This window comes from Phocoena phocoena, chromosome 15, assembly GCF_963924675.1.
Source record: "Phocoena phocoena chromosome 15, mPhoPho1.1, whole genome shotgun sequence".
NCBI classification, from domain to species: domain Eukaryota; kingdom Metazoa; phylum Chordata; class Mammalia; order Artiodactyla; family Phocoenidae; genus Phocoena; species Phocoena phocoena.
Genome location: NC_089233.1, coordinates 35,214,895 through 35,238,622, shown reverse-complemented (window position 1 = coordinate 35,238,622; position 23,728 = coordinate 35,214,895). Strand labels below are relative to the sequence as shown.

Sequence of the window (23,728 nt, the reverse complement as noted above, 5' to 3'; positions counted from 1 at the left end):
CAGATATGAAAATCCAGCTGTGTTCACTTAACTCTCCGAGTAACAAAATTGTAAAACACAATGTCATCACTCCAACTATTTCTGTTTTGGAAGTTATTTTTAATTAAAATGTGTTATTTATGGGTGCCATGTAACAGATTTATTTTTAAATAAATATTTAAAAAGACATCTAATAGAGTAAATAGTGATAGATGATCCATACAAACAAAAACTTCTCTGGGATCCTCGACTTTTAGGAGTATAAAGAGGTCTGAGACCAAAAACTTAAGGCCTGCTGTCCTCTATGATCTCCAGGGTCTCTCTTCCAGCAGCAAAACTATACAGTATCAGCCTTTCTAACACTTTTCTGCCATCTTTCCTAACTGGATCACCTGCAGCCCTGAACTACCTGAGCCACGTCTCACATTCCTAACGGTCACCTGACAATTTGCTGACACCCTTACCTCCGTACTTTGGACACATCTCAAATACATTCTATCCAACTTCCACCGTGAGCCTGGCTCATCCTGCTTATTTCAGAACCCAAAGTATCTTCACTTACCTGCCGCCCTCCCTCTTCCTGCTGCACTAGTCAGTGGGTTCTACTCTCCCACCCCCTGACTTTGGGCACTTAGTTTCCTATCTGTATCAGCAGAAACCTACAAACTTCAGTGCATAGGGTTGCCATAGTGATAATTTCCCTAACATCAAGCTTCCGGTCATCTTCCTGCTGGAGTCCATCAGTGGTTGTCCACGGCATGCCGAGTAAAGCCAGCACCACCCCAGACAGGCGGCTCATGGGTTGCCCCTCAGAGCCCTGGTCGCTTCTCGTTCCTACCACAGACCCCTGTGGGCTCACATCCTGGAGTTCAGCTCACTGTCACCATTTCTAAAACTTGCAGAATGGCAGGCAAGAAGGATAAAAGAAGAGATGGAATTCTTTTTCTGCTTTAGCTTTTAATCCACAGAATGCAATCCCAACACAATGGAAAAGCAGCACCATCCGGTAAGTTTACGAGAACATGACCTACTTTTTTTGCGAGGCTGAGAAGGAGAAGTGGACTGTGAGGCTGTCCCATTGGTGCTACTCTCTTCTTCCTCTTTAGCTTCGACTTTCACTTCAGGTTTCTTTTCATCCACTTCCATTGGTTCCGACTTCTGCTCTGTTGTGTCTGTTTCTTCTTTAACTTGAGATCCTTGTAAGTCCTCCTCCATGATCTTGACAAAAACAAAATTACAGACAATGATATATGAATATGAAAGACCTTTATTCTAACTCAGCCTTATTGGAAGGCTCTTAAAAATCTCTATGGGCTTGTTAAAACCTTTCCCAAGTCAGAGCTGCACTGATCATTCCTTTTCTCTCCCACAAGAAGGGGTGGAGTGCCTGTTGAGTCACTTCAGTACAGCACCAGTGCATTACAGTCCTAAAAATTTTTAAATTTTTACATGCTAGAGTGCTTAAAAAACTTGTATACACATTGTATACACCAATTAACTGCCCAATAGTTTTACATATATTTCTAGTTTGGAACAAGAAGTGCCTTGAAAATTGTGGGAAGGATCAGAAATTCAACTGCTCAGAGGGCCAGGCAGGCGAAGCTAATGACAGCAGCAGGAGCTGTTGTGTGAGGCCGCGGGGAGCAGTGGACACTCTGGCAAACTAGAGAGCTCACGACCCATCTAAGAGCCACAGCTGGTGCTCCCACCTAGACTGCTACAGCAATGGAAGCACAGTGCTGGCAGAGCTTCTCATTTTTCAAGAAAAGCCAGAAATCTAGAGTTTTATTTGTAATTTCCCATTTTAAAAATAATTGTGTGGGCCAAACAAAACACATTTATAGGCTGTATTCAGCCCACGGTCTGTCAGTTTCCAACTTCTGCTACAGGTTAATTAGTAAAAGAACACACCTCTTGTGCAGTCTAACTCTGCAGAATTATAAATGAATGAAGGATGGCAATGAAAAAGTTGCTGGATGATTTAAACATTTAAAATACAAGCCAGTGCTCTTCACTTCTGGCAAAATAAAATAAACCCATATCTCATATCTAAAAATAAATAACCAATCTATTTTTAATCTCTTTCCAACTTGAACCACAATCGAATAGGATACTGAAACAGAAAGCAGGGACATCCACGGGGGACGCCTTGTGCCTCCCATGAGGACACCTCAGTGATGCCTCTGTGCGCAGTACATCTATTCACTCCCACGAATGGCACCTACCGCAGCCCCAGGCTCTGCCTTGGGTTCACTGGCATCGGGCTCGGTGTCCTCAGTCTTGACCTCAGCCTTCATTTCCAGCATTGGTACATCGGGTCCTGGCTGCTGGGAGTTGGTTTCGGCGCTGGCCACTGAGGATGGAGTGGGGACCCTGTTATCAATGCTGGCTGCTGCCTGGGAAAGCTGTGGAGAAACCAAAATCATTTATCTCTGTAAACAATATAAATGATCTTAAACCCTGATGCTCACTCAACACACAGTTTCGCGTTAATCTTTCTCAATACTAATCTAATAGGCACCTCTATTTGAGAGAACTGAAGAATAAGCGTTAAAATAGGAGTTCCAGAGAAATCAAAATCAGGCAGAAACACAACTGACTTCTTGCCAACAATGCAGAGATGGAAGAACAGACCTTCCTACCTTTTGATAGAAAATTATTTTCTGGGAATTTTCTACCTAAGTCACAGAACCTCCTATTTTAAATATAATTCCTTCCAATGACATTAATGGTTATGGTAAACGCTGAATAATAAATATATAAGTATATATGCTATAGAAAGGGGAATAAAGTATCTATATGGAATAAGAATGTATAACTAGCCTGTTACTTGTAGGAACAGTGGTGGAGGAGTAAACAAACATTAAGAGAAGGAATCCCAGGGCTTCCCTGGTGGCACAGTGGTTGGGAATCTGCCTGCTGATGCAGGAGACACGAGTTCGTGCCCTGGTCCGGGAAGATCCCACATGCTGCAGAGTGGCTGGGCCCGTGAGCCATGGCCGCTGAGCCTGCGTGTCCAGAGCCTGTGCTCCGCAACGGGAGAGGCCACAATGGTGAGAGGCCCACGTACAGCAAAAAAAAAAAGGAATCCCAGAAAGAATTCTAAATTTTCATAGATTTATCCAATGGAGTTTTAAGTAAACAAACAAAAGAAAACATAAAATTACAAAGGGATCTTACTTAGAGATAAGAAATATAAAGTAAGGATCAATAAGCACACTCCCTTTGGAGAAATACAAACTGTAATGTCACCTTGGGGTTTATGTTGGGGTTAATTTTGACATTTTATAAATAAATATCCTCAGTCCCCACAAATAAAAGATAATGGATTTTAGGGGGAAGAAGGTTTTTAAGTTAGACTGATAAGAAAACAGACACTAAGATTCTGGTGAGAACTGGGAGAAGAATGTGGAGGTGAGCAGAAGCAGCCTCAGGCCCCTGTGTCAGTGGGGACAGCCCAGTCTAGGAAAGCACCGGACTGGGTGCTGCCAGCAGAGCATGGGACATGGGACACAGGACGTGGTGTGACCCTGCCACCTTCACCTCCCAGGAAGAATGGGTAAATCTAAGCCACAGAAGTGTTAACCTGAGCATGCCATTTTGTCATGAAAAAGAAAGGGCTTCCAGCTGGAAAACAAGGCTGATAGGCAAGGTCAAAATACATACAACTAGGAACTTGACTTGTTTACCAAATCCTCATCACTACTAAAACTCAGAAGACGTCAATCTAGGACAGATAATGGGGGACAGATAATGGGGGACGTACTGCTCCTATGGACAGACAGCTTAAAATTTTTACGGAGGGGCTTTCCTGGTGGCGCAGTGGTTGACAGTCCGCCTGCCGATGCAGGGGACACAGGTTTGTGCCCTGGTCTGGGAAGATCCCATATGCCGCGGAGCTGCTGGGCCCGTGAGCCATGGATGCTGAGACTGTGCGTCTGAAGCCTGTGCTCCACAACGGGAGAGGCCACAACAGTGAGAGGCCCTCGTACCGCAAAAAAAAAAAAAAAAAATTCTACGGAGGACCCATGTATGAGTTCTTTTAGTTGTTGATTTCTACAAACTGATTTAATTGGGGAAGATAATCATAAGTCATGTCCTGCCTAACAGCCTTTGGAGCCGATGCTGGAAACAAAACAGATACTTTTTGCAACCGCACCAAGACTTGCAGTGACTTCATGACAGATTTTTTATGGGCAAGTTCTCATCTAAGAGTCTTGGCCAGAAGACGACAGGCCGAGGGGCTCACCGGTGTGCCAGGAGGCTGGGTGTGCACAGGTGTCGGCTGCTGCTGTGACGACTGAGGGGTGGCCACGGACGGAGGCTGGACTGGGGTCTGAGGCTGTGGGGTCACCTGGGCCTGGGCTGCCGCCTGGACTGTAGGGGTGCTCTGGGTTTGGCTGGCACTGGGCACTGAGCCGGGAGTCGGGGTGGGAGTCTGCCCGGAAGACGACACAGGAGTTGATGGCTGGGTGGGAGCTGCTGGCTGGGGAGGAGTCATCCCAGGTGCCACCGGATGCTGAAGAGACGGCATGCCTGCGGCCGTGGAAGCAGGAGGTGGAGTCTGGTGTAACGGTGACTGTGTCACTGGTGGGCAAGGCAGCTGGCTGGCCTGGGGCCCAAGCATGTTCAGAGGGTTAGGAAGAGCAGCACCAGGCACCTGTCCCTAACAGATGGAACAGAGTATGTTAAAATTATTTCCCCCATTTGAAAATGTGGCAAAAGACTTCAAAGACTTAAATGTATGAAAATCTAATCATGGTTTCTTGATGAGGTCTGCTGACTGCATGGGAAGGTTCCATTTGTAAAACGTCATCGATCTGCACACTTATAGTAATGTGTACTTGTTTCTCATGCTTTGATTTACAAAAGTGTGGAAATCTCTGGCTTAAACAAACACATGTACACTCCACTTACTAGCTTCGTGCTCCATAATATCCACCCACAGCTTAGACCACTGGAAAAGGTATTTGTCTTTTTTTAAAAAATGAGTTATGGAAACACTGAAATGTTTCAGTACAGTGGTTCTCAACTAGGGACATGTTTCGGAATTATTTGTGGACCAATTAAAAATCTATTCTGAATCACTGGTCTAGAGCAGGGATCTGCAAACTATGTAGAGGTCCATGGCTAAATCCAGCTAGCTACTGGTTTCTGTCAATAGAGTTTTACTGGCAGGCAGCTTCGCCCATTCACTCATATGTGAATGCGCATGTCTACCGTTGCCTTTGCACAACAGTGGAGCAGAGCAGTTCAAACAAAGAGCTCATGGCCCACCAGCCTGAAAATATTTACAGGACAAACCTGATAGCCCCTGTCTGGAGCAACGAAATTTATGGAAATTAAGAATTAATAAGTATTTAGTGAGTGAATCTAATGTAGTCACTGCCTTTTATTCAATGTTACTTCTTGTTAAAAAATTAAATAATGAATTTTATCTTTTGGGGGAAGACTTGGCCTGTTTTAAAAACACATGTACATTTGTATACAGCAGCAATCTGGTGTACTCTAGCAATTAACAAAAGGGGGGGAAAGGCAGTAAAATGAATGGAAAATAGTTCTCACCAGCATTAGACTGAATAATTAAAAACACATTCAATAAGAAGAGAATTACTCAAATGATCCAGTTAGTCGGACTTCACCTGGGCAGTTCAGACAGACAACAAGATACAAAGACCAAATCATTAAGAGTGAACTCATGGGACCTTTCCTCACTCCCTCTTTAAAATCCAGTGTCTCTCAGGATCACACGTGAAACTCAGAATTTACATTGCACAAACAAAAACCAAGAAAATGACAACTAAAAACCCTAAAACCAAAACAAAAGCACACAGACCAAAAAACCATAATCCATTCCACTTTTGTATGAAGTTCACCCCAAGATGGTATGACTAATTCCAAACAAGGTAAAAATAACAGAACAGAACGGGGAAAAAAAAAAAATCAAGAGATGCTAGCACATGAAATGTTTTGTCTAGAATTCTAATTTCTGTGAACTAGGACATGCTGAGGTCAGTGGGAAGCTGGGGCTACATCACTGTAGGTGGCTCACAGCCCCAACATGAACAGTACCTGTGACACGCTGGCCTGGGCCGCTGGCTGTCCCATGCCCACGCTGTTCACGTTCAGCGCCCCGCTGGAGGACGGGAACTGGTTCTGTGGCAGGAACTGGTTCTGGGCAGGCGCCTGGGCCATCATGTTGTTGGCGTGTGTACCCATCATGTTCGGAGGCTGAGGCATTCGGGAAGGAGAAATGGCCATCTAAAAGACAATAAGCGTTACTGAGTTCAGAGGGCTTCAAGGGCCTGAGTCTTCAAGGTAAACTAGAAGAGACAGAAATCTTCAAATCCTCCTCCCTTGCAGGAAGGGACCCACCATTCACTAAGACCTTCTGGCTCCCAGGCACTCTGCATGCTTTTTAGGCAAGGTCTCTAATAAGCCAGCTTCACACTGCCCTCTGAACAGAAACCAATAGTATGCTATAGTTTAAAGTTCAAAATATGCCTTTTATGAGTTCTCTGAAGCGTTTAGAAGGCAGCCGCAGGAGAGGAAGTTCTGACAGTCAACAGACACTGACAAGTCCCTCTCAGCCACATATCTGAGGCTGCCAACACCATCTTCCAACAAAGTCACAGGTGCCTATGATTTGTCATTTCAATAAAAATAAGTAAGGTCAAATAATTCTTGTAGTAATAAGGACAGAGAGAGAGAGAGAAAGAGAAATATGAAGGAAATAAAGCATAAGCCAAATCCAAAGGAACAAGTACCACAGGATTTCCAGACGATCTACAAGTTTCCTGCTGAGAGAATTTTCCTTATTCGAGCAAGGCCTTCTCAGCACAGCTGAGGCAAATAGAAAAGGCACTTACCCCTGGAACGGAGCCCATGCTGTTCATCGGGACAGAGTGGTTCATGGGGGACGATGCGCGAGGTCCCATGGGAGCTTGTGGCAACTGTACATTCCCCAAGGATATTGGGTTAAATGAATTCATCCCTGTAAATGTACCCACAACGGTTCATTAGGAAAATCACTCACAGGAAAACAGAATGACAACTCACCAAATAAAACTCTAAGCCAAATAAGATGGAACATACACACAACATATACAACTGAAAGGAAAGCACTCAGTTAATCAGAAAAGATGGCTAAATAATAGACTGTTCATATCCAGAGAAGATGGCACCAATGCAGTGGTGGTGAGGGTGATAGGATGGGGTGGGTGGCAGGGCAGCATGAGCACAGGAAGGCAGAAAGTCAGGTAAGCCATGAGTACACAAGGCCGGGGCAGCGCTCGGCACCGAAGCGTCCAAGCGACAAAGTAGATGGGGGGAGCGTGGGAAGGCGCTCCCACCATCTATGGAGGAGGTCAGCTAAGGCCAGGGCACCCGTCTGAGCCAACCCCTCAGAGCCTTCTGGAGCACCTGACTCCCATCTCCTCTCCTGCAGGAAGCCTGTTCCCATCACTCCAGGCCTCCCAGCCCTTTGGCTGGGTTTACATTTATTGTTGGAATCTGGGGTAAGACTCAAAACATGGTTTTAGTTTTGCAAGCACATTAAGCATTTAGAAAGTGCCCAATGGCTGGCAGTTCTCAACCTCAGCCTCCTCTCCATACACTGGAAAGAACTCACTTTCACAGCTACCTTGGCCTTTCCAGAGGTGCCACAGAATGAATGACACCTCACTAGCTGCCATGCAGCTCCAGACCACGAGTCTCTCTATTTGTAATTTCCCACAATACTCTGTAAACTCTGAGCTCAACATAAATGCTGGTTCAATAAGTCTTAGGTCCGACGCTGGCATTTAACAGAATCCTTGAGGCGCTGCCTTAACACTGTGTAGCATGAGAGGCCGTCAAACAACATGTGCCTCCTTCAGCACCACCAAGAAATGTCACCCTAAGTAACCAGCACAGGCCCAGGACTTTCCAGGAAGCTTATAATACAAAAGTGTCCCACTCTCCTTGAGGGTTTTATTAACAAGAGAAGATTTTATTAAATAAAAGATGTACGAAGAAATGGCACCATAAAAAGTCCCTCTTTACAGACCCAGACAGGTCGGTAAGCGGGGCATGCGAGCACGTCCCTAGAAAACGCCTTCCACTCTGCTCAACAGCCACCTCCTCAGATCCCAAAGCAGCAGAGTCTTCCAAGTCATCCCCGACACAGCACTCAGCCACTTTCCTGAGGCTCCATTTCTCTGACTTTGTGATTTCTTTCACCCTTCATATCTAGTCCACCTAAACAAGTCCCTGAAAAGTTTCCTCCACATCAGTTTATCTACCAGGTCTTTTTCAGTATGCAGTATGATCACCACGGCTTTTAAAATGACCTCTTCTCCCCTCTTGAACTACTCTACACACAGCAGCAAGGCCTTGCTTTGGAATCTTCTGGATAGTGTCACCACCTTATTTCACAACCTGTAAAAACATCCTACTGTTCAAGTCTCAATTTGACAAGAGCCATAAAAGCTTTGAAATGACCCTCACCCCCAAACTCCCAAACTAAAATCACTGCTTCAACAACCACCAATAAAAAGACTGCCAGTAGCGCAGCTTGATGAGGGTTCTCTGAGCACAAACCCTCCTCGGCCAGCTGCAAGCAGGCATGGCATCTGTGCTCACAGGGCCCAGAGCAGCCCCCACTTTCCTCACCTCACACCCCCCACCCACAGTGCTCCTGCCCCAGGATGGGCTTGATGCTCAGAAATGTTTCTTTCCCCCACCTCCAATATAATGCTTTTTTTGGGAGACTCTTCCTAAGAATAATGTCTTCTCTTGCCCATCAAAAAAAAAAAAAAAAAAAAAAAAAGGGCTTTCCTGGTGGTGCAGTGGTTGAGAGTCTGCCTGCCAATGCAGGGGACACGGGTTTGTGCCCTGGTCCGGGAAGATCCCACATGCCGCGGAGCAGCCGGGCCCGTGAGCCATGGCCACTGAGCCTGTGTGTCCAGAGCCTGTGCTCCACAACGGGAGAGGCCACAACAGTGAGAGGCCCGCATACCGCAAAAAAAAAAAAAAAAAAAAGTTAACTCCTACTTCTGATCTCCTTGGAGAGCTTTCCTATGACCTCCAAACTTTCAAATGCAACAGATATTCATACTACCTGTGGACATGAACTCTGCTCATCAGCAAAAAGGAATGGAAGGAATAAGAGGAGGAGCTACAAAGAAATACAGAGGGAAGAGGACAAACCAATGAACTTTGTGGATGTAGAATGTTAAACCAAAATATGATTCACAACAATAGTTAAATACCTTGAGAAACCTGCATGCGATTCACTGGCAGAGGCATGGGCCCATCTATAATGGCAGGAAAAAAAAATGGGTTATTTAAAATAATCCTTGGGACTTCCCTGGTGGTCCAGTGGTTAAGAATCCACCTTCCAACGCAGGGGACGGGACGCAGGTTCGATCCTCGGTTGGGGAACTAAGTTTCCACACGCTGGAGGGCAACTAAGCCCGTGTGCTGCAACTACTGAACACGCGGGCCACAACTAGAGAGACCATGCACCACAACTAGAGAGAAGCTCGCGCGCTGCAACAAGGAGCCCACACGCTACAGCAGAGGATCCCGCATGCTACAATGAAGATCCCAACGAAGATTCCGTGTGCCGCAACTATGCAGCCAAAAATAAAATAATTAAAAAAAAATTAACTTAATAAAATAATCTTTCAAACTTAAAGAGAAAACCAGGTCCAAAAGTGCTGTGCATTCTGATGCCAGCACACCCGCCTTTCCATGAGAGAGACTCAATGTCTAAACACAGGCCACTGCAGAAGGTCACAGCCACTACCACACAGTTTTCACAGCATAGGCTTCCGGAGAATATAATTCTATATGCTTAGAAATACACACCAAACGCACAAGGAAAAACAAGGAAACAGACTAAGGGCTGGAAATGAAGTCCTTACTTGGAGGTCTCACAGGCTGTGCCTGTGGTATCCCAGGAGGCTGTGTCCCGGGGGCTGGTAAGGCTGGCTGGTTACCCAAGATGCCTTGTTTGTGTAAACGCGATCTCCGTTTTTCTTCTAGTTCTTTTTGTATCTTGTAGATTTTCTCTGCTAGTAAGTGATAATACTCATCCTAAAAAGCAGTAACATTCAATACTAGTTATTTGTAAAAAAAACAAATGATCTGGTTTTGTATGTTCTAACAAACTAATGAACTTTAAATTAAGTACATTGGTACAGGTAAGCATTCAGCACTTCTGATAAACCAGTGCCCAGTGATGTTACAGGAGTTATCAGATAGGAGGTACTGAGTGCTCATTACATTCATTCCACAGCTGAACCTCTTCTTGGACACTCACTGACACTGGCAATAACACGGACAAGTGCTGTGAACACTGCCACTATAAAGTACACCCACGGATTAAAAAAAATTTATATACCTCATTTACCGCTGTAGCGGAGACATCTGTACTCTGTAGTTACAGAATAAGAGAGTTGTACAGGGACCTCATGTCTTAACTGGGAAGTCTCCCTGGTCAGTGCCCTCAAGTGATGAGTCTACCAGACTAACAGATGTCCCCACTTCCAGACAATAAGGCAGACAGATGCAGTTACAGCTCCCATAGGTGCTGTGCGTGGCTAGAACACAAATAGCAACCTACCCTGCTGTTGGCAGACTCATACATGTCCCCTTCCACTTTCTTAGCGTAGGCCACCAGGTTCTCCATGCGGCGATCCTTCAGGGCTGCAGGGTCAGGTGTTGGGAAGATGGCTTGGACACTGAAAAGACAACACACACTCTCAATCTACTTTCAATACAATGTCTCTCTATGTGACACGGAAAGAGAAGAAACAATCGTCTACCTATGGGCGCAATACACTGCTGATAGAAACCCCCAATCTCTCTCGCCTAGTTCATGAATACACAAATGAAGTCGCTCTCTGGAGACAATACTGACCTGTCAATTTATCTACAAGTCAAACACACCCATATTTTGCTATTAACGATAAGTGCTGGACCACTCAAAATTCTCATTTTGAATTGCTAATTTTTAAACTACTTATTATAAAAACCTTTGATTAAAATAATGAAGGAGAAAACAAATCTCCAAGGGAATCAAGTTAACCTCACCTTCAATTTAACTTAAATAGCTGGAGAAAGTTAACTATTAATTTCCTGTATGTTAAACTGTATGATGGTAGTGTCATGCCATCTGTATTTACTAGGCCCAAATTCCTCCAATTCTCAGGGGTCTCCACAAGTATAACCTTGAGCCACAAAATAAGGCTAAGCTTCTGAGCTGATCCCAGGTCCCTGGTGCATCCCAGAGCTTAGAAAACAGGTCTGGCCCCCTGCAACATGGGTCACAGTTCATGTCCCTCTGTAGGACCCACTGGGGATGCAGCGTCTGGGATTCTCTGGCCTCCCTAAACAAGCATGTGACCCCCTTCAGCTGCTAGGGTACAATCACCCGGGGCCCAAGAGAACATTTAGGAATTAAATCAGACATCGATGAAACTGCAAAACTGTCACATCGCCATCAGTCACAAAATGTTTCCATCACATGTGAGTAATGGGCGAGGTGGCCACATACAGTTTATGCACTAGATGGCTCCGCAGGTCCTGAGTGACATGTTCGTGCCAGCCTTTCCGAACACCAGTGCTGGAAGGAGGTGCTGCTGTGGATATAGTGCTGAGGGTTCCAATGTTTCCAGAGTTTGAGCCGTCATTGATCAGTGGGCTAAGGAAAAAGTAAGATTTATCCAACTAAGGTTCGTCAACCATATGGAACTTTAAGCTGTATTGGAAGGAGGGAGGGAGGGAGGGAGGAAGGAAGGAAGGAAGGAGGGAAGGAAGGAAGGAGGGAAGGAAGGAAGGGCGAGCATCACACATTTAGAAAGAATCAAGAGCTTCCCGTGGTTACCAGCCCACTTTCACATGCAACTGTCACTCAGATCGGAGCCAAATGAAACACGGGTCTTACTTTGTGGCCCCAAGGGAAGTTGGAAGAGCTGATTCTGAAATCAAGTTTGGTGGCTGCTGATCTGTTGTTATTCCTCCTGCTGGAATGTTCATTGGGTTATTTCCTTGAAAGAAAGAAAGAAAAGAAATCAACCAACTCCTGAACTATAATATACACTTTAAAGTCCTGATAACAGATTAAAAAAAAAAAATCACATATAAATAAATGATTCTTATAAGTTATAATAATAAACGCTATGGCAGGAACTCTGGGAGTTATATTTTCAACAACGGTGATCAAGTTGTATAAATTCAGTTGCAGTCTCCTTCCCACTGCACTTTATAACTAAAGAAAGGCATTTCTATGGAGGCTGGCTGGCATCATGAGTGCTCTGTGGCTGCAGAAAAAAACCAAAAATGATCCATCTGCAGATTCAGATTTTGATTCTGGCTTCATTAATATCATGACCTAAACAAGTAAGCTAACCTGTCACATACATGCTCATCATCTTTTTTTTTTTTTTAACATATCAGAAGGTAAAAACCATAGAAATTTAAGTGCAGGTGAAGAAGATAAAAGGTCAACTTATCTACAGTATTCATTCTAAAGTAAGAAAAAGGTGAGATACAGAGAAGTTAATAGTCTTGTTCCAGATTGTATCACCAATAGGAGTAGAGTGAGATTATAATGCAGGTTTCAGGGCTCCAACCCAGTCTCCTAGCCAGCAGGAGTTAGAGATGCATTAGGGTGATTATTTCCCAAAACGCAACAGATGAAATGTCTTTAACTGGACATTTTTAAGGTTAAAATATTTTATTAGGAAAAGAAAAAAATTAGCACAACAACCTTGATTTAACTTGCTGACATAACTGTTTGGCTTAAGTCTGAGTTTAAAAGGACTATGCCAATTTTAAGAGAAACATTAAGGAGACACTATGCAGAGATGGCAAAAACTGTGGAGAGATGTGACTGAATGATGAAACACTGGCAATTAATGGGTTGAGATGACACTAGGAAACACTAATCCATGGAGAAGTCTGAGACAGAAGAGATTTTCTGAGATTCCTGTTAACCTCCCCATGTCCAGGCTGGTCACCTCCAGCCATGAGGTAGCCCATAACCAAGACGTGCTAAAAGCTGTACCCACCTTCAGGTTCTTTGTCAAATAAATGGTCTACTCAGAGTCAGTGCAAGTGGTACAACCCTAATTCTAACTTGTGAGATTCTGTATTCTGAGCCATATGAAATGCCCTTATGAAAACTGTCCAGACAGAAGCAACAAAAATATTGGTTCATTTGCAAATGCTATTCATTTTACAAGCCTGTAACATCTTCTGTGCACCCTACACTTTAGCCTTTTCCTGGAAGTTTTTTATTTCAATCATTTAAAAGATACCATCACCATAATATATATACATATATTAACTTGAATTTAAAGTAAAAACAGTAACTGAAAACAGCCTTGGGTTCCAGGAAGACTTGTCATTCCCAATGCTGCATGTGGACAAAGAAATTCTTGAGAGTTCTTTCACCTACCCAGGGGGTTGAGAGTCCTCATCTGCTGGTGAGTTTGAGGCTGTGCTGGTTGCTGGCCAGGAACCTGAGGCTGCAGCTGCGTCTGGGGCTGGTTCAGGTAGGGGAGTCCAAGAGCAGCATACGCTCGTTGCATGGAGCTGGGGTCTATGGGATTTGGGTTACTTAAAGAAGTGGCATTCTGTTGGCCTGTGCCAACAGAACCAATTGTGTTTTGAATTCCACTAGCTGGAGACCCCAGGATGGCTATAACAACAAACAGACAAACAAAAAAGATAAGTAAAAGGGAGAAGTCCACAAATGATTTAAACACTACTGAAAAGCAAGTAAAATTTTATCAGAAGACCACCTATGTATGTCACGAAACACTGGAACAAGGCTACCAAGAAAGGAACTGTGCAGAGAGAAGGATCCCATTCTATTCAGCTATTCTGCACAGCAGTAGTTGAAGAGCAAAAAGCTGAAGAAAAATTCAAGCTTCTATGTTAGAAAACAACAGACCACAAAGTCAGTGATTACCTAATCAAAGTCCTCATGTATTAAATCTAGAGACTCATAAGAAGTCGATTCTGGGGAAATAGAAAACGTGTAACAACAGAAAGTTTCCGATTCTTTGGGGGTCATCAGCCACCACTGAGATGACCTAAGGAGCCCCCTCCTGCTGTCGCTCTCCCAAGTTCTTTACTCCTCACCTGCATAGGTACAGAAGGATTAACAGAAGGAGCAGAGGTGATACCCAGCTGGTCAGTTTTGTTGCTTATTAGTAACTTGAGATCTATGACGTGACCTTCCAAAAAACAAAAGTGCACTTCCTTGAAACTGCGGCGTACAGTGACCAGGTAACACCACACCTTTCTCTCCTACGAGTTTCCTATGCAGGAGGACACCATGCTGAGCTCTCTGCTATGTGAAGCTGTTCGAGAAATGCTGTACTTGACAGAGTGACTATCTAGCTGAAATGAGTGATGGACCGAGGCTTGGTGTCCCCTCAGCACCACTGATACTCAGAACTGAGTGTCAAGATGCTCAGCCTTGGCAGCCAACCTCGGCTCCCATGGCCTGGCCTGGCCTGTGGCTGGCTCGCAGGGTGTTCTCTCCAGCTACCCCTTCTTCCTGCCTGATCCCTGGAGACTAAAGGAAAAATCTGTGGCAACATAAAGGGCCCCATTCCCAAGGGCTTCAAAGTTAACAGAGATGGTCCCAAACATCCGTCCGTCCGTCTGTCCATCCATCCATCCATCCAAATGTCCTCCTTTGCTGAGCACTCAATATATGGCAGAAGTTTTATGTCATACCATTTATTCTTATTCTTAAGAGCTCCTTTCTTTCCAACTTCCCAAAGCTTTATAGTCATGTCATAAACAGCAGCTTATAAAACTGATACTATAACATATGCTCTCTGATACATTAAAAAACACTATCACAAAGCCTTTCTTTAAAATTCAATTACCTTATGTGTAATAACAATATTCTCACATTACCATCAGTGCAACTATAACATAAACAACTCAAATACTTATCAGAGTAACTTAATTAAACCGAAATGTGTTTTAAAAACCCAAAACTTGATAATTACACATTCCATACTATTAATTTTTCTAATAAGGATATTCAGATCTCAAACTCATTAATGCTCATTAGACACAATTACACACACCAAGCACCTCGTTATTATAAATGAAAATCAGTTCCCAAGGTACACTTTATGACAAGCATGTAGCTGAAATAAGTCATGTATAATACCTTATAAAAGTGTTTTTTTCCTAATAGCTAATACTCCACAAAACTTTAAACACATGACACTGTACTCTTGAAACTGACATGCTAAATTTTCTAAAAGAACTATGATGTAAAAAGGAAAGTGATAATGGTAGGATGACTTATTTTTCTATCACCTTGTGGTATAAGAAAGAACAGACACAGACTACGTTGATACACATATTGATCAATTGTGGAGGGAGAGGAATTTAAAGAAACAAGGTGTACGTGGCCTTCCGTTTCTGGGTGAAGATGCATTAGCAACCACTTCTTCCTACTATTATCCATTCGTGTCCACACTTCCCCAAATGCCATCCTTTTAGCCAAAATTCCACATCCTAGGACAAATGCCATCCCCAAACCCAAGGCCACTTACGGGGCAGCCAGCATGTCTCGTGGAAGCTGCTGACAAGGTCAATGCATTTTTTGTTTGTGTTACATTTATGTCCTAAATGTAAACATTACTGTATTTTTTATTTTAAAAGAAAACACATCTATCCGAAGACAAGCAAGCATTTGGTAATTGACATGTCTAACAATTTAGAGACAAAGGAAAACAAAATACAAACAAAAAGCGTCTCTAACATATACGCATGGCCCAATTTGAGTCCAAATGCTGCTATGAGATAACACAAATTATCTCATAAGGGTAAGGGAACACAGGCATTTCCTATGGGGGTGACAGCTGATTGAACAGGGTAAAAGTGCTAGATGCTCTCTCTGTGAACATCCTGCTGGTGTCCTGGGCAGCAGTTAAGTCTTCCCTGAATTCCCCCAGCGTCTCCTGGGCCTCTGCTTCTCTTTGGGCATCTGAGCTTCCTGTACTCTCTCGCTCACTCATTCACTCAACTTGCTGCACAGACTGCGTGCACACTGGATGTTGGGGACTCTGCGAGGCTCCGGGATATGCACTCACAGAGCAGAGGGTCTGATGGGAGAGCAACAAATTTATCTGATAATACTGACAAATGTAAGGCCGCAGCTCTGGACCCCATATCAGATTCAATGGTGCTAATCTCCTCTTCCCTGCACGTTCCCTAAAGGGTGGACCAGTGTGCGACGCATCTGGATTCCTCCCATGTTGTGGTGCCCAGCACAGGGAAACGAGGTGCAGGTGAGCTGCGGCAGTGTAACAGGTGCCCTCCCAGCATTGAGGGCTTTAGGGCCGAACAAAACTGAAAGGAGTGCTAAAACAGCAAGGCTTCATTTATCTGGTATCACTGAGAATACAGCCTGCTGTACTGATGTTTGCCCCCCTTTTTTTTTGGCCATGCTGCAAGGCTTGTGCAATATCAGTTCCCTGACTGGGGGGGATCGAACCTGGGCCCCCACAGTGAAAGTGCAGACTCCTAACCACTGGACCACCAGGGAATTCCCATTTACCTCTTTAAATGTCAAAACCTCCTGTTCTTTTTACGATTTTTACATCATTTTCTTTCTTAGAGCTCAATGCTATGTTTCATACACAATCAATCCTTAGAATATCACATCACACAGTGTCTCAATACATCTCAATACAGTGTGGGTTCCTCTCCCTTGAGTATCAGTCGGCATTCCTGCTACATCAAAACACCCCCAACCCCTCCACTGACCCACCGTTCCCCTTCTGTTGCAGCTATACCAGGAGCCCATGACTTAGGAAATAAAAGGCCAAGTTTCATAGTTGGCTCTGCCCAGGACTCACCCACCACTTTTCAAGGCAGTCCTTCCCCAGTGAGCACAAAGCCTCACGGATAGGGTCCATGTATGCTATACACTGCTGCTTTGCAACATTCAATTCACCAGAAGTTCCAGTCCCCCCAGTCATTCTCAATAAAACTGTGCTCAATTTGTAAATCCAATGAAAACGGACACACTGAACTCCAAAGCTTTGTGAGGTTAGTGGGGGACATGACATGGAGCAGGCAACCATCTACTACCTGGTCATCACTTAGATTTCCACTGAAAAAGCCAAGCTGAAATTTACTCAGACCTGCAGACGTCACTGCAGAGCTGCTCCCACAGCACAGGGCTTCACATGCACTGTGCACCAGGACCCCCCTTCCTCTCCAGCATCTTCATGTGTACAGCACAGGGCACAATGACAAAGGGGAACACCTGAGCCCCAGGGCCAGGCCTCCCATCACAGCCACCAACAAGCAAGAATGCACGCCCCGCAGCAGGTTTTCCTCAGCAGCCAAAGACTCAGAAGTGGCAACCCTGTGTCTCCCAGAAGAGCAAGGACAAAGCTATTCCGATGAAGTCTATCACCAGCGAAGGTTTGGTACTTAAATCAGGGCAAACAAGCCCAATGCTCTGTCCCTACAGCCAGAGGCTACCGCGCCCCCTTCTGCTCCCCGCCCCTACCCGAGTGAGGGCTGTCAGAGGTGGCTGAGGGTCTCTGGGGAGCCCTCAGGTGGAACAGGCGGCCATCCCACAAGTGCTCGCTGACCACCAGGCAGGCGTCATGAGGGCATGTTTTAAGGAAGACTCAACACCCTGAAGGAATGCATTTCACACAGAGGGGTCTAAAGTTGGAACACACAGCAGGGCCAGATAGTGAGCATCAAGCCAGTAGAGGTATTCAAGTCACAGGTCTGGGGACTGCTGACTGAGACCCTGTGGAGGCTCACGTCGAGGTGCAGCCCAGGGCCCAGGCAGCCCTGGGCAGTGAGTGGGCTGGTGTGGCTCTGGGGCTGACCCTGGGGCACCCATTCTGACAGTCCTTCTGGTCTGAGTTGGGAAACCCATGGTTTCCCCCAGAGAACAACTCACACCTTCTCAAAAGTTCCAGAACAGACACTCTGCCCTTCAAGGCATTCAGAGCAGCATGTCCCGATCACCTGGGAATTTGTTAAAATGTAGTCTAGTAACACAGAAGGTCTGGGATGAGGTCCAATTCTCTGCATTTCTAACACTCAACCTGGGGGTGCCCGTGCAGTTGGTCTGAGGACCACATGCTGAGTACCAATAACCCCACTGATGAGGCAACATGAATTCAAATAGGGAATTCGGTCATGTGTTCCCACAGCCCCTGTCACCGTTGCCACCCTGTACAGTATTGGAATTTACTGGGAGTCAGATGCCAGGACTGACATTAGGTATATACCTTGCAAAGTCCTAATTATTCAATAAAATCTGATTATCTCTATAAGGGATGGATAACTCAAGATCAGTGATTGCAGAATCTCTTGAAAACAACTCAAGGAAAAATTAAACAAAATCTCAACACAGGCCAAAGAGGTCTGAGTTTCCTTTCAATGACCACTGTGTAGGCTCCACAGGTGATTCTGGCAGGTTCTCTCAATAGAGACATCAGTGAGAGAAGTTAGATAAGTAGGATGTGTGCACCAGGTAGGGTGAGCATCTATGGGAAAACCTGCCTGGAAAGCACAGCCTTGGTGGACACAGGTGTGTCTCAGTCCCCAGGGGTCCTTACCACCCACTACAAACCTTACTATATAGCATAGGAACCTCTGAATCCAGTCAGATCTGTGCCCTTGCAGGCATATCAGCTGTGCTGTCTAGAATGCTCTTCCATTGTTATTTTATTGAAATTGGGCTTTGCCCAGCCCCACCCTCCAGCACACTCTGATCCTCCCTGCCAGGACTGCTTATAATACTGACCTGCCTCTACCTCACTCCTCTGACTGATGCCATCGTCACATCATTTTTAATGTACAGCTGACCCTTAAACAATATGGGTTTGAAGAGCATAGGTCCACGTACACACAGATGTTCTTCAACAGCAAATATGACACCCACACACTGTCATCTGCAGATGCAGAACCAAAGACACGGAGGAACCAAACTGCCAATGCAGTGGGAAGGCCGTGGTTTGACTGACTGATTTATGCTGCGCTGGGTATTACCTGTGACGCGTGGGATCTTTTAGTTGCGGCATGCGTACTTCTTAGTCTTGGCATGTGAACTCTTAGTCGCTGCGTGCATGTGGGATCTACTTCCCTGACCAGGAATCGAACCCAGGCCCCCTTCACTGAGAGCGCAGAGTCTTACCCATTGGACCACCAGGGAAGTCCCGGGCTGTGGATATTTGACTGTGCAGAGGTTTGGTGCCCCTAACCCCTGAGCTGTTCAAGGGTCAACTGGATATATTCTAACAGTGGAGCTGACTCTCAGCTGCTAGAGGGTCAGATCCACAGTTCCTCTCTATTGCCTAAACCCCGTTTCACACATGATAAGCACAACTTGCTTCAGGAGAGGAGGAACAGCAACAAACATTTACAGAAAAGATATTGCTGCAACTTTCTCACTCAGCCTATCAAAGTCCTTTGTACTCACAAAACTATAGTGCTAGAGCCAAAGGAACAGACTCAGAGCAGAAATGTAATTTGAGAAGCATGTAAAAAACCAAAAACAAACAAAAAAAAAGAAAGCACTTTCATTTCTTTCATGAAAATTTGCCAAAACCTTGCACAAAGTTAGTCTACACCTTCTCCGTGACTTTATATTATAAAATCACCCTGGTAACACCTTACATTATGACTAGGAGAAACACTGTGGTTTACCACTTCTGAGAGCACGCACTGGATCAATTGTCACAACAGTCAGGCAGTTATAAGGAGTCTAAAAAAAAAACCCACATTCATTTTTTTTTTTAAACAAAAACCACACAAAGTGTTTCTTAAAAAGAGAAATCTTTACAATTGTCATGGCAATACATATTAAAAACCAAAAGAGCTCAGAAAATCCACAGCCCCAAATTAAAAGTTAAGAACAATGTCTTAATTCATTACTCACGGAATTAATACTGTACAACCACAAACTCGACAAATGAATATTCTGGCACTTAAAACGCCTATTGGGCTTCCCTGGTGGCGCAGTGGTTGAGAGTCTGCCTGCCAATGCAGGGGACACGGATTTGAGCCCTGGTCTGGGAGGATCCCACATGCTGTGGAGCAACTGGGGCCGTGAGCCACAACTACTGAGCCTGCGCTCCGCAACGAGAGGCCGCAACAGTGAGAGGCCCACGCACCGCAATGAAGAGTGGCCCCCGCTTGTCGCAACTGGAGAAAGCTCTCGCACAGAAACGAAGACCCAACACAGCCAAAATTAATAAATAAATTAATTTTAAAAAACAAAACAAAACACGCCTATTACTGAAATACATCCTAAAACACAAGAAACTAACCATCACAACATACTAGTTAAAAAAAATGTTTTACACTAACTTGAAGGAAAACCAGACTGCATTCCACTAGAACTACTGTCCCAAATATCTGGTTCTAGAAGACCCAGACTCCTAGATCTTCACTTTATATAAGAGATGTCCTGGAAAATTGTGTATTAATTCAATTTTTGGTTAATCAAAGTATAATTTAACTGATTTAGGAAAGTGACTTTTAAAGGAAGCTTAGTATGACCCCTTCTGCAGGGAGGGAGGGAGGATGACAGGCCTGTGGCCCTGGACCATCTCTCCTGTGCCGTGGACACCCAGCCATGTGGGGCAGGCTCGTGAGGGACCCTCTTAGAAGGAAGGAGCTGGGCTTGTTGAGAGGAAAGCATGTGGCCTGCACAGTGCTCTGAGGAACAGTGTGCTTGTCCATCTTTCCTTGTGCCACATGGAAACAACCAGAAAGAAAAGCAGCACATGTTCTGCAGGCAGCAGTGGGGTCTGAGGCAGGTGATCAAGAAGAATGAGAGTAATGAACACATAACGACAAACAGGGGAGGGTGGCAAGATGGCACAGATGAGGTGGAGGAAGATGAAGACGACGGTGCTGGAGTCACGGGGAGCAGCTCCAGCCCAAGGGGTGACACGAGATTCAAGGGCACGGCCTATCTGCCCAAACTGAGGGACACACCCAAAGACCACAGTTTCACCTTGGAAATGACAGGAAGGGACTTAAAATTTGGGAGAGATGCTCATCCTTTCCCTGCTCTGATGCCTACAGGGTGCCCCTGGGAGCCACACGCAGGCCTCCTAAGCAGGGCGCTGCTTAGCCGATCAACTAAAGGCTACAAAGATCGACTGGAAAGATGACAAAAATGATGGGAATGATCAGGATACAGCCAGTCCTGGTGCAGAGACTCTCAATTTGTGCTGAATAAACTGTTAGTTATGCAACTAGATCTGGGAACTGCATCTCCAAGGAGGAAAACCTCCTAAACATCTGCACGTGGGATTTTACCCTGACCCCCTGACTCTTCTAGAAAACGGAGTCCTCAAAACTTAGAGTAATTCCAAAAGAAGTGTCCAGTCTACTCCACCCCTCACCCCAAAGTCGCCGCCATTATAGTGACATGACACTCAAATCCTCAGATACTGAGTATCTGTCAAGAAACATGAAGAGTCATCATGTTGGCTCTTGGCTCTCTAAACAAAGTGATGCCCCTCTTTTGCACTAACTGCTCTGCTGTGACCAATTCTAGTGCTGGGGGTGGAGGGTGGGGGGGATTCCAAAGCGACCATGTCACTGAGCACATGGAGGACCTGCCTACTCGCTAAGCTGAGCTTCACCCTCAGGTCTCCACCTTGGTACCTCTGCTCCCACTATACTTTGCGGTTAGTAGTTTCTGCCCTGCTTCCTACCTACTCCTCTGTATTCTCTTTAGAAATAGCTTATCATCTCATCGCCAAGCTTCTCTACCCCCAATGCTCACTTACTTTGTTGGTTTCGCTTGTCACTGGCATTTTTCAAAGGGAGGCAAACAGGACAGTCATGTCGTGTGCAGTTCTTCCAATGAGAGATGATTTGTCGTGAAGATGCACAATGGGCAACTATGACCAGAAAAACAACGAGATGTTATTTTTCTATCCAAATCGTCACACTTTCAATTACACCTACATTATAATGCCAGCTTCCATAAAAAAATGGTAACAAGTGTAACCACAGCACAGTGCAGGCAGTCCTCAACTTACAAACAGGCTATTTTCCAAAAAGTTTGTAAGTCAACTACTGAGAGTTCCAAACAAAAACTTCCCATAGAAGCAATGTATGAATGATGGTGAATAAGGTTCAGCCCACAAATCAAAAACAAAACAAAAACTACTCGACCTGAAATACTGCACAACTGGAATGAAAGGCAGAACAAATAATAATTCTGCGATGTCACTATTTACAATAAAAATTTTACATTATGTTTAAGGATGAAACCATCTAAACACTATAGCTGAAGAAATATAGACAGAAGCAAATGAGAGGTCTGTGGAGACTCTGAAGGGGACGCTGGGCAGTTCTCAAAGTACTTGAGAGGGCAGCTGTGCCTGGTCCCTCTGTCTTTATTTTTGCTTCCATGTGAAGGTGCTGTCACTTCTTTCTAAAGGTCTAGCATGACCCTCCTCTGCTTTTCCATCAGGATCAGGGTTACACCTGGGACTCACAAATGTCACAAGGGAAAGAGGGAGATCAGGAACAGACTCTCCCCAAGGTTTAGGAGCACAAGTTTGAAGAGAAGGAAAGAGAATAAAGATTAAAGGGAAGTAGAGTTGTTAGTAAGAAGCAGTCTCTTCGGGAGAACTGGGGTGTCTGCTATAGAAGAGCAGGCGGGGGGCGGAGGGGCACGTGACTCGCCTGAGTCCCCCTCCTGGAGGGGAAGGAAGGAGTGGCAGGGATGATACGGTGCATAGTTCCCCACGTCACAGTCACCCAGGACAACTTCACCAGTATCCCAATGAGCCTCAAGACGAAAAGGTGGAGGAGCAAGGCAGTGGGCCCCTGGCAGTGTGGGCACACAAAACGACTGCAAGACAGATGCTCTAGGTTCTGGGAAGGGCATGTGCATGTGTTTATGTGTGTGAGCTACACTGTCCAAAAGAAAACCGTGATCTAGACAGTTATGACAAAGACCGTGTCAAGAAGGGACAAAGGTCTTCCGTGACACAGGAAGGCAGAAAAGAACAAATGCAGGGCACAGCCCCAGCCAGCAGAAGTTCACAGAATATCATAAAACCAAATCGCCTTTCTCTTCAGCAGGTAAGTGTCCAGAGGCATCTGACTGGTCGGCGTGTGGGGATGTTGGTGGTGGGAACCATATTAACAAGAGAGGTGCCTGAGAATAATAGGCAAATTTCATCCTAAGCTCTGCCCCCAGGACTTCAGAAAATGGCACTTACCTTGACAGGCTTTCCCAGCCTGACAATGTGTCATGTGATTCAAAACATTTTTCATGGTTCGACAATGTGGGAGAGAGCAGGCCCGAACCTCTCCATTTGCTTGTTCTCGCCTCTGACATTTATGAGCGTGAAGCAGTAGAACCAGCTGCTGCTGTATCAGTTTGCGTTTTTCAGGATCTGCAGTAGGGCCCGTTGCAATTGCCTGTGTGGGTCCAATTCCCACTGATGTTTGCATCTGAGACTAAAATAAAACAAATAAAAATATTTTAATAAGCTTTCAGAGTTCCAATTCACGTTCATTAATTATTTTTCAAACTAATGTTAAAGCTGATGGATAGTATCAGCCACAGAGAGAAGGCAGCTGGTGAGGTTCTCTTTAGCTCATTGGCAACTTTAAGGAAGATCCAGAGGCACAGAAATAAACCAACTCAGAAGCAAGGCTGGTTAAAGTTCACTTTTGTATGATCATCTGAGAGCAAGAAAGCGATGCT

At 45.0% G+C, this 23,728-nt stretch overlaps 1 protein-coding gene across 2 annotated transcripts in view; it reads right to left on the bottom strand.

Moving 5' to 3' along the window:
- The window catches only part of CREBBP (CREB binding protein), a 130,518-nt gene that overhangs the window by 31,154 nt on the left and 75,636 nt on the right, over positions 1 to 23,728 (bottom strand). The window contains exons 4-16 of one of the 2 annotated variants that reach the window (XM_065893565.1): positions 23,238 to 23,478; positions 21,789 to 21,902; positions 13,427 to 13,669; positions 11,912 to 12,014; positions 11,522 to 11,668; positions 10,589 to 10,706; positions 9,888 to 10,059; positions 9,231 to 9,275; positions 6,849 to 6,973; positions 6,052 to 6,240; positions 4,229 to 4,645; positions 2,205 to 2,384; positions 1,011 to 1,197 (exon numbers count right to left, since the gene is read on the bottom strand). In XM_065893565.1, coding sequence (XP_065749637.1) covers positions 1,011 to 1,197; positions 2,205 to 2,384; positions 4,229 to 4,645; positions 6,052 to 6,240; positions 6,849 to 6,973; positions 9,231 to 9,275; positions 9,888 to 10,059; positions 10,589 to 10,706; positions 11,522 to 11,668; positions 11,912 to 12,014; positions 13,427 to 13,669; positions 21,789 to 21,902; positions 23,238 to 23,478 — 2,281 coding nt within the window. The remainder of the gene's footprint in view (positions 1 to 1,010; positions 1,198 to 2,204; positions 2,385 to 4,228; positions 4,646 to 6,051; positions 6,241 to 6,848; positions 6,974 to 9,230; positions 9,276 to 9,887; positions 10,060 to 10,588; positions 10,707 to 11,521; positions 11,669 to 11,911; positions 12,015 to 13,426; positions 13,670 to 21,788; positions 21,903 to 23,237; positions 23,479 to 23,728) is intronic. The other variant, XM_065893566.1, reaches the window with a different exon arrangement.